Here is a 10,689-nt window from a genome sequence, read left to right on the forward strand (position 1 = left end):
GGCGCCGGGCCCGGCGGGCCCCGCGAGCAGGCGGCGGCCCTGACCCGGGATTTCCTGTCGCAGCCGCGCCTCAGTGAGTGCGGGGGCACCGGGACACCGCGTGGGTACAGGGGAAGGGGCCCCTCGGCGGCCGCGCACAGCCCGGGCCGCAGCCTTGCGCCCCTCAGGCCGCTGCCCGCGGCAGGACCGGCCGGGCCCGTACCCTTCAGGGCGGTCCAGGGGTTCCCTGAGCCTTCCCGGAGGGCGGCGGGCCGGGGTCTGGCTGCGGTGGGGATGTTAATCGGTGTTAATTAATCCCCGCGGCCGGCCGGAGGTCCTGCCCCAAACCGGGCTCCTGGGGAGCATGGGCCGCTCCCGGCCCTTCCCGGGAACCCGGCGCTGACAGCAGGGACGGGAAGTGGCTGTGGATGGTGCGGGCGCGTCGGGGCTGCTCCTTCAACGCTGGGTTGAGAAATCTGCTGAAAAAAAGGGGAAATGCGGAAACCTCGTGAAAATCCCTCCGTGGCGGGGCTGTGGAAGGGGGTGTTTTTCCTGGCAGTGACTCTGAGTGGCACCAGGACCTGCAGGGGGGTGCCCGGGAGCTCCTCGGTGATGGATCCCCTGGAAAAGTCACTCAGGTGGGGAAGCCAAAGGGATCGTTGCGATTCCAGCCTCCCCCAAGGCTCTGGAGGCTCCTGTCCAGGTTGGAGCAAAGGTGACTCCATGTCCAGTCCAGGTGTATTCTGGCCTTGGCCTGAGCTGACATCCAGCAGGGTGTGAAGAAGATTCCAGGTTGCTTTTGGTTCTTCGTGGAACTGGTTGCTCAGGATGGAAAGGGGAATTTCCAGCGGGGATTGAGCTGCTTTCCTGGGGGGTTGGTGCTGGGTGGTCCTGCTGGGTGCCAGGGCTGTGTTTCCTCGTGGGCAGAGCAGGGGGGTGAGGGGCGGATTGAGGAAGGAGAGCTCATGAGGCAGTCACGGGATGAAATGCTCCACTCAGGGTCATGTTTTCCACGCCTTGTGGGCTGCAAAGCCTGGGAGTGTGAGCAGAGCCCTCCTGGATGGTGTCTGGGTGGTGCCTCCCTGCTCAGGTGGCAGGAGCAACTCAGCTGCTGCTTCTCATTAAGATAATTAAGGGGCAGGTGTTCTGTCTCAGGATGCTCAGGAGGATTTTTAGGATTAAAAGTGAGGAACTGGAGTTCAATCCCTGGCGCAGCTCCCTGCCCTGAGCTCCCCTCTGTTTGATTTTTGCACGTTAAGATGTTACATTGCAACAGTTCAGGGTGTTTATTGCAGTGTAAACAGCGCTGTGTTGATGGTGCACACACGGCCTGGGGAGCTGCCAGGCTGGGGAGGCCCTGGATGCTTCCCTGGAGCTGCTGGAATCTGTGATCCTGCTGCTGGCTCCAGTGGCTCACTTCCCTCTCCCTCCTGGAGTGAGGAACCGTCACACTTGTGGTCACTGCACCTCGTGACCCTCACAGAGCTTTGACTCAACATTTCTTGTCCCTGTGGGTCAGGTGGTGCTGGGCTCCAGCTGGATCCTGGGGGGTTTGTATCCCTGGATCCTGGGGGGTTTCTATCCGTGGATCCTGGGGGGTTTCTATCCGTGGATCCTGGGGGGTTTCTATCCGTGGATCCTGGGGGGTTTCTATCCGTGGATCCTGGGGGGTTTCTATCCGTGGATCCTGGGGGGTTTCTATCCGTGGATCCTGGGGGGTTTCTATCCCTGGATCCTGGGGAGTGCATCCCTGGAACAGGGCTTGCTGCCTTTTCACAGCTTTTCCCCTGGGCTCTGCAAAATCATGGAATATCCTCAGCTGGAAGGGACCTCAAAGCCCATCCAGTCCCACCCCCTGTGTGCTCCAGCCTCATTTCATCCCTGGATGTAGATTTTGTGGTGAATTTCTATGGTGGACAAAAACCCAGCAGGATTTTAAGGTCACCTCGGGGTGGGTGGGCTTTGCAGGGAGCAGCAAGAAATGCTGGACACACAATTCTGTACCTAATCCTCCATTACAAACATAGAAATGGGGCCCCAGATCTGCAAACCTGAGCCTGGTGATAAGCATGGAACTGGGAAAATGTTTCCAAGGAAGCCCCTGACTTGTGGCTTTGTTTTTTTTTTTTTTCCAGCCTATAAAACTGTCTCGGGTGTGAACGGCCCCCTGGTTATCTTGGATCAAGTCAAGGTAAAAACTCGGATCTTAAGGGAGCTTTTTAAGGGAGAATTTACCAGGAAAGGTGGGACAGGTTAAGTGCAGACTGTTGGGCGACTCTTTGGTCCTCAGAGCAATTTTAATCCGTTTCTGGCTGCTGAGGATGTGGCTCTGAGGCTGAGGAGGAGAGTCCTTGAGGCTGCTGGGGGAAGAAAGGCAACAGTGTTTTACCAGCACCCCCAGAGTGTTGTTTTAAACTTTTAACACTGAAATCCACCTGTTTGCTTTGCTCCTGACCTTTCTGTTTCCAAATGAGTGCTCTGTGGAAGGAAGCTCTGAACGCTTCTGGCTTGTTCTCAAGTGGCTGTTGAAGGCAAAGGACTGTGGGATTTTGATGTTTTGCTCCCCCCTCAGTTCCCCAGGTACGCAGAGATCGTCCACCTGACTCTCCCCGATGGCACAAGGAGGAGTGGGCAGGTCCTGGAAGTCAGTGGCTCCAAAGCTGTGGTTCAGGTATCAACAGGAGTCTCCCTTGTTGCATATTTTATTAATATTTTTCTAATCAGGGCGTGGCTGAGCCAAATCAGATCTGTCCTGAGATCTGTTCTTTTGGCACTGGAAATTAAAAAGAAATAAATCACCTACTTATTCCAAGTGCCAGTGGCATGAGTAACTTGAAAAGATTGCAACCTGGAGTGCAGGGACATTTTTACTTGTAACCTCCATGGATTTCTCGGCTGCTGGATTAAAGGAATCCACTCAAATTTACACTGCTAGGTTCAGGATCAGCCCCTCTGCTGTGGCTGCTGTTTTTCTTCTAAAAAGCCGTTTCTTGTTAATATTCTTCTTATCTGAAGAACTTTACCCTGCTGGCAAAGGGAAACGCTTGAGATCAAAGGAGTGGCACCAACTTTGTTGATGTAATTCATGAATTTTGTTAAAAGTAGGTGTGTTTTTTTTGATGTTTTGAAGCTGCTCTTGCAGCCCTTTGCAGGGCAGGGTCTCCCTGGGGCTCCTGGAGTGCTCCAGCTGGGAGGCAGCACTCAGGTGTTATTTTGTGAAGAAGCACAGTACCCTCTCCCCGTGGTTTTAATTTCTTTTTTTTTTTTTTTCTGCCATATTTGCAGGTGTTTGAAGGCACTTCAGGGATTGATGCCAAGAAAACCTCCTGTGAGTTCACCGGGGACATCCTGCGAACCCCGGTCTCGGAGGACATGCTTGGTGAGGGCACTTTGCTTTGAGGGGCGGACAGATCCATCCCATGGGAACTTATTTTTACAGTAACTCACATTTTTATTGCTGTTTCTTACAGGCAGAGTGTTCAATGGATCAGGAAAACCTATAGACAGAGGCCCCATTGTCTTGGCTGAAGATTTCCTGGACATTATGGGTATGTTCTGTGCTCTTAATCCATTTCTGGTGGGGAGTTAGAGACAAATCTGGTGTTTCTGTTTTCTGAATGTTAACAGTAGAGTTGGGTTAGAACACAGGTTATAACTTAGGAGGAGCTTAATCTTATTTTTGATTGTGTCTGGCATCAAACTCAAATCAAGTAGCACAAGTGCAGGAGGACGAGGTAGCAGAAAAGAGCTGTTCTCTGCAATGCTTGGAGGCTGTTCTTTGTTATTTGTAGACTCTTAATTGTACAACCTCATGATTAACTGGTAACTGGCAGGGTTTTCTGTAAATCATTCTTATCAGTGACATGACCTCCAGAATTCCAGAAACCTCAGGTGTGACCAGGTGCATGGATAGATTTGTTGGCCTCCCAGTGAGGGTGGGTCCCCCTTGATCAGCTGTTTCATAAAGCTTCAAACGTGTACAAGGAATAACATGTCCTCTTAAAACACACAACAGGCCAGCCCATCAACCCCCAGTGTCGTATCTACCCGGAGGAAATGATCCAGACTGGAATTTCAGCCATAGATGGCATGAACAGCATTGCCAGGGGCCAGAAAATCCCCATCTTCTCAGCTGCTGGGCTGCCCCACAACGAGGTGAGGGCTCAGAGCCTCTCTGGGGTGTTTGCTTGTGCTTGACTGGGGTTAAAAGTCAATGACATGGAGTTCTGGGCTGTGCAGCAGCAGCAGCAGATAATGAAGGCTGAGATGTTTTCTCCCCAGATCGCAGCTCAGATCTGTCGCCAGGCTGGCTTGGTGAAAAAATCCAAAGATGTGATGGACTACAGCGAGGAGAACTTTGCCATCGTGTTTGCTGCTATGGGGGTGAGTCCTGGGAGCAACACTTTGTCAGGATAAAGTGTCTTAAACTTGATCTCCAGCCTGGAATTCTGGATGTTACTCGCTCTGGGAATGTAAAGGAGCCTCTGTGGTGGAGAGGCCTTGTGATTAGTGAGGTGCTCAGGCCTTAATGTGATGCAAAATGCCCTGAGCTGGAATGTGGAAGTGATTCCCCCCCTGCTTTGGTTCAGGTGAACATGGAAACCGCTCGGTTCTTCAAATCAGACTTCGAGGAGAACGGGTCCATGGACAACGTGTGCCTGTTCCTGAACCTGGCCAACGACCCCACGTGAGTACTGGCAACCCTGTTGGGTGGGAAGAGGCTGGTGAGAACAAGCCCCACAGGGAGCTGGAGCAGGTCTTTGAGCTGTTTGTAGCTCCCAAACTGTCTCTTGCCGTCCCCAAATCACAACTTACACCACGTCCTGTCGCAGCATCGAGCGCATCATCACCCCCCGGCTGGCCCTGACCACGGCAGAGTTCCTGGCCTACCAGTGTGAGAAGCACGTGCTGGTCATCCTGACAGACATGAGCTCCTATGCTGAGGCCCTGCGGGAGGTAGGTGGGCGTCAGGGTGTTAATTACCGTGCCGATTAACGAACTGGGGTTTGTGGTGGAAAGGGAGAACCCAGGCTCTTGCTTGGGCTGGTGCAGTTAATGTTCACTGGAGTGCTCTTTAACAGCCATGGAGGCTTTTGGTGAATGCATGAATTAGCAGTTCGATACCATCATTTTGGATGTCCTTGGCATCTTGCCATGCACGTTTTGGTGATGTGGAGGGGTGGTCTGTGTGGCTGCATTTTGCAGGAAGAGATGCTTTAAGTGACTGGTGCAGCTAAATCTGGGGAGGCAGCGGCTCCAGAGGGGGTGACCTGCCCTCCTGGAAACATTCCTGTGGCGTTTCCCAGGTGTCAGCAGCCCGGGAGGAGGTTCCTGGGCGCCGTGGCTTCCCGGGCTACATGTACACCGACCTGGCCACCATCTACGAGCGCGCCGGGCGCGTGGAGGGCAGGAACGGCTCCATCACCCAGATCCCCATCCTCACCATGCCCAACGACGGTGAGTGAGCTGCACTAGAGCAACGTGCTGCCCTTCAGCCTTCCTCTGGAACTCTGCTGGTTTCTCTCTCAGGCTTGGTGCTCACAGCCCTAACAGCCAAAAGCTGCTGTGTCGGTGCTAAAATGGGTATAAAAGGGCTGAAAACTGTCAAACCACTTTTTTTTTTTTTTTCCCCCCATAGATATTACTCATCCTATCCCTGACCTGACTGGGTACATCACTGAGGGACAGATCTATGTGGACAGGCAGCTGCACAACAGACAGGTGTGTGCTGCAATACTTAGGATGTATTCAAGATTACTCAGTGTTTGTTTTTTTTTTTTTTTTAAGTATTCCTGTTAACTGTTGGATGTTTCTCCCCCAGATTTACCCACCCATTAACGTCCTGCCCTCCTTGTCTCGACTGATGAAGTCGGCAATTGGGGAGGGAATGACCAGGAAGGATCATGCAGATGTGTCCAACCAGCTGGTGGGTACAAACCTCCCTGGGGGAGCAGAGATCCAGAACATCCCTGAGGCTGCTTTAAGGGTGTTTAGTGAGACCCTTGGAGTGGGAACAGAGATTATGTGGATGATGGGCTGTGAGGATGATCGGAGGGATGGAACCTCTGCTGTGAGGGAAGGCTGGGAGAGCTGGGGGCGTTCACTTGGAGAAGGGAAGGCTCCAAGGATTCCAGTGCCTAAGGGGGCTCCAGGAATGCTGGAGAGGGACTTGGGACGGGATGAGGGGGGGAATGGCTTCCCACTGACAGAGGGCAGAGTTAGGTAGGATTTGGGGAAGGAGTTCCTCTCTGTGAGAGTGGGGAGGGGCTGGGATGGAATTCCCAGAGAAGCTGTGGCTGCCCCATCCCTGGGAGTGTCCAAGGCCAGCTTGGAGCAACCTGGGCTAGGGGAAGGTGTCCCTGCCCATGGCAGGGGTGGGGCTGGGTGGTGTCCAGACCCCTCTGGCTCACTCCCTGACTCCCTGTCCCACCCCAGTACGCCTGCTACGCCATCGGGAAGGACGTGCAGGCCATGAAGGCGGTGGTTGGGGAGGAAGCTCTCACCTCAGATGACCTGCTGTACCTGGAGTTCCTGCAGAAGTTCGAGAAGAACTTCATCGCTCAGGGTGAGTGTCCCAGCATATCCCAGTGGGTATCAGCACCTGGGGGGCTCCTTCCCTGCCCCCTCATTCCCTGGGTGGGGGCTGTTCCCGCAGGTCCCTACGAGAACCGCACGGTGTACGAGACCCTGGACATCGGCTGGCAGCTCCTGCGGATCTTCCCCAAGGAGATGCTCAAGAGAATCCCCCAGAGCACCCTGGCAGAGTTCTACCCCCGGGATTCCACTGCAAAGCACTAACCCAGCTGCCTCCCCCACCTTGCCCCCTGCTCTGTGAGGTGCTGGTTTGGTTTCCGTTCCCACGTGTTGGTGTTCGCTCGTCGCCCTTAGGATTCACACCGGGAGTAGGTGACGCTCGTGCCACTGTTCCCGTGTCCACCGAGACCAGTCTTTAAAATATCCCTTCTCCCAGGAGGACACTTAGGCCAGCTCTTACAGATTGTGCAATAGCCACCACGAGGTTTGGTTTTTTCCTAGAGCTGAACCTTTCTGTAGGCAATTTCAAGGGAGTTGTCCGAGGATTACCAGGAACTGCAGATCTTTGCTTGCAAACTGTGGTTTAGGGAACACGAAAAGAGCGAATGTGACTTGCATGACAACGTTCCTCTCTGGAAAATGCAGGTTTTTTTGAACCATGGCTTAAGATTCTGAAAGGTTTGTGTGAAATGAGGCCACGAGGAGGCAACGCTGGGGGGGCTTTTCCACCAGCAAAGGGTCTTTCAGGGGACACAGGCCAGTGAGTTGCTACCTGAAAGTAGCATAATTACTGAATTAAAGGTTTTAAATTGAAGCTTGCAGACTAAGTTTCCTACTTAACCCTTTCTTCTTTGGATTCTGGAAATGCCAGGGACACAAACCAGCAGAACAAGTGATTCTGAGCTCAGAAGCGTCACCACAACTGCTGGTAGTTCAAGGCTTTGTGGTGCTGCTGAAGGGGATCCTGAGGTGTGAGAAAAACCCACCTGTCACAAGTGGGAGCTCTTACAGAATGTCCTGCACTAAATGATGCAACAGGAGGAGAAAAAAAAAAAAAAAAAAAAAGCTTTTAGTGTCAGAAAGGATATTTTGAATCCTGCTCTGGGTGTGCTGGGCCCGTGCTGTGTCTGAAGCTGTTGTGGTTTGCACTCCAGGCACGGACTTGCCTGGCCCTGAGCTCAGCATTCCCAAGCACTGCAATCCTGGCCAGGCAGTTCCGTGCTGTTCTCTTTCCAGCGGGTTCAGACGAGGCTCCAGGCCCCGCTGCTGGCAAACTTCCACGCTTTCTTCCCAGGCTTCCCGCAGTCTGAGCTCTGCTCTGGCTCACCAAGGCGTGTTGCACCTCTCTGAACGCCTTCAGTGCCCGTCTGGGGAGGTGTGAACATGCTAATTCCAGCTCCCTGACGTCTCCCATGTGTGCAGTTCCCCCTAGCTGTGTGTTCTCTGTGACTGCAGGAGCGACTCAATCCCGGTGCATTCCGCCCAAAGCTGTGTCAAGTCTCTCTTGTTTGTTTGTTTGTTTTTTTTTCCTTGAGGTCAGGATGGGAGGTTGGAAGCGTTGGCATGAAAATACTTTAATGTAGAGGATATATCTAAATAAATTAAATATGGAAGGTGTTGAATGAAATGGAGGCTCCTGTGGTTCTGTGGGGGTTCAGCAGGGGCTGGGATGGCCCTTGGGAAGGGGAGGAGGAGGATTTGACCTTCAGCCTCAGGCCCCCAGTGCTGTGTGGGGCTGGGGCAGTCACGGGGAAAGGCTTTGCAGGAATGTGCAGGGAATGTGATAGCTCCGTTCCCACATCCATCTCCAGGGGTAGTTTGTGCTTGAGGAGGCTTGGGAACATTAAACTGCTTGAAAATGAGCTATGGGCATAGGGTTGCTTTGGGTTTTGGGGGTGAGCAGCACTGGGAGGGGGGTTAGTCAGGTGTTCCTGCAGCCAGGCCGGTTCAGTTCCAGTGCTAGTCCCTCTGTGAATTCCCAGAATGGTTTGGGTGGGAAGGAACCTTAAAGATCATCTCACATTTCACTCCCCTACCATGGGCAGGGACACCTTCCACTAGAGCAGGGACTGCTTGGGACAAGTCTTTTTGGCTTTTTTACTCATTTTCCCCTTCAGTGACAGTCTCTGTGCTTAGGGCTGGGATTAACCCATGAACGGGGCCTCAGTGACAGCTTCTGCAAACTGAGCCAGAGGAGAAATCCCAAAGTCCAACGAATTCCTGAGATCCCCCAGCAGGTGACAGAGCTTGGGGACAAAGGTTGAACAAGCATTCCCAAGGTGGGGGGGTGGGGTGAGCAGGAAGCTGGGATGCCTGCAGGATTCTGCGTGGATAACAGGGCTCCTGGAGTGTGTGTGTGTGTGTGTGTCACAGAGCAAAGGGAATCCCGCGTGGATAAAAACATCCCCAGCACTGCCCTGAGCTGGGGTGCCAAAGGAACAGCCCGACCCTTCCCGGCAGGAGCCAGCAGGTACCAGGCTCGGGCGGAGGATGGAAGGGCCGTGCCGCTCTCCCAGCTGCCGCCTCGCTGCATTTACCATTTACGCGCTGTTCGCGCTATTTTTATTCCTTTTTTTTGTTTGTTTTTTTGGGTTTTTTTAATTCCATAATGACTAATGAGGGCTGCCCGGGGGGCTTATCCCCCCCTCTGCCGCAGGAGCACACGCCAGCTGTCAGCCCATTGAGGAGCGGAGGGAGGGGGCGAAGCCCGGGCAGCCCCCCCTGCCCCCGGGGCTCCGGTCGGGGTGGCAGATGCAGGGCCGGCGAACAGGCTGGTGGGCAGAGCGGCCGCGGGGTTATTTGCACATCAAAAGCAGCTTCGCCTCCGAGCACGAGGTGCCGGGGTTTAATTGCTCTTTCAAAGCCAACCCCGGGCCCGGCGCTGCTGAGATTTCAGCTCTGACTCTGCCCCCCCAGCGAAGCCAGACACTGGTGCGGTGGCACCGGGGCGTTTTAAGAAGATGCAGATCAGCTTTTCTCCGTCTTGAGGCTCATTTGCATCCGCTGATTAGTGCAACAATTCACGCTCCTTCTGTGCGCGGGCGGTTGGCGCTCGGGCAGCTGGAGCTGAGCTCGCCCAAGGCACGGGGGGAGATGCCCGAGCTGAGCTGCTTCTCCTGTTTGCCCCCCAAAACTGGAGCCAACCTTGCCCCTCAGGTGCTTCCTCAGCCCCCGCACGCTCTGATGGCATCGCGGTCCCGTGCAACCTGAGTATCCCGCGGGAATGGCTTTTTCCCTGGGATTAGCAGGGCTTGCTGCTCCTTCCTGGCCGTGAATCCTTGACCAGGATTACAGGGAGCAGCCCGAGCCGGGGCTGATCTTCAGCACAAGGTGCCTCTCAGGAGACAGAGCCTTTACACGTGGTTTTCTGTCTTCTTCCTCCCTCAGCAGCTTTCAAAGGCTCTAAAAATAAACTTCCCTCCCGCCCGGAGCGGTGTGAGCACAGCCAAGGTTTCCCTGGAAAGCGCAGTGGGTGCCAGGTGGGTGCCCTTTTGGGGGGCACAGAGCAGCCTGGGGGTGGCTCAGCCCCCTCACCCTGCCCTGAGATGGGGGGAGTGCCCCGTGGATAAGTCAGGATGAGCAGAGTTTTCTGTAATTTTAGTGTTTTCCCCGTTTTCTGCTCCTCAACCTCCCCCTTTGCTCCCCGCCCCTCCGTGCTCTGGGTTGGGTTGGTTTGGAGGAGAGAAAACAGCTCAGATAGTCCAAATATGACCTTGGGTTTGTTGAGGCGGTCACACTTCACCTCTTCCTTTGGGAATTGTTTCCTCTGGATCTCCTCTGGACGTGGGGGGTGGGTTGGGCACCCCTGGCACTGGGGAGGGGGGCTTGGTCAGGATGAAAATCAGCCTCACCTGCAGAGCAGGAGGGTGAAGCTGGAGGGGGCAAGGCCAGGGGGATTATCCCCCCCTCTCCAATCCCTCCCTGTCTGCCAGAGACACGTTTTTCCATGCTTGGGTTATCCCAGCTGCAGAGCGCAGATAACAGGCCTGGGGACAACAGGGCCAGGTGGAGGGATGTCCCCAAAGGGGACCTTGGGGGGCTGTGATAGATGAGGGGGAGGGGGTGAGGAGGCCAAAGAAGTTTTACAAAATTTTATTTATAAATAAAAACATAAAATTACCAGTAGTTTACATCAGTCACCAGAAATAACATCCAAAAAAAAAAAAAAAAAAAAAA

At 54.1% G+C, this 10,689-nt stretch overlaps 1 protein-coding gene across 1 annotated transcript; it reads left to right on the top strand.

The window, feature by feature from the left end:
- The first annotated feature begins 6 nt into the window (after positions 1-6).
- LOC114070677 (V-type proton ATPase subunit B) lies at positions 7-8,135 on the top strand. The gene is made up of 14 exons (XM_027908210.1): positions 7-73; positions 2,115-2,170; positions 2,552-2,650; positions 3,265-3,358; positions 3,450-3,527; positions 3,995-4,134; positions 4,261-4,362; positions 4,569-4,666; positions 4,812-4,935; positions 5,286-5,436; positions 5,618-5,723; positions 5,767-5,905; positions 6,415-6,544; positions 6,635-8,135. Exons 4-14 carry the CDS (start codon positions 3,352-3,354, stop codon positions 6,775-6,777), a joined length of 1,218 nt encoding a protein of 405 aa, XP_027764011.1. The 5' UTR covers positions 7-73; positions 2,115-2,170; positions 2,552-2,650; positions 3,265-3,351; the 3' UTR covers positions 6,778-8,135.
- Positions 8,136-10,689: the final 2,554 nt, after the last annotated feature.

This window comes from Empidonax traillii, unplaced genomic scaffold (assembly GCF_003031625.1).
Source record: "Empidonax traillii isolate 1590-97213 ecotype Southwest subspecies unplaced genomic scaffold, ASM303162v1 scaffold1656:size117638, whole genome shotgun sequence".
NCBI lineage: Eukaryota > Metazoa > Chordata > Aves > Passeriformes > Tyrannidae > Empidonax > Empidonax traillii.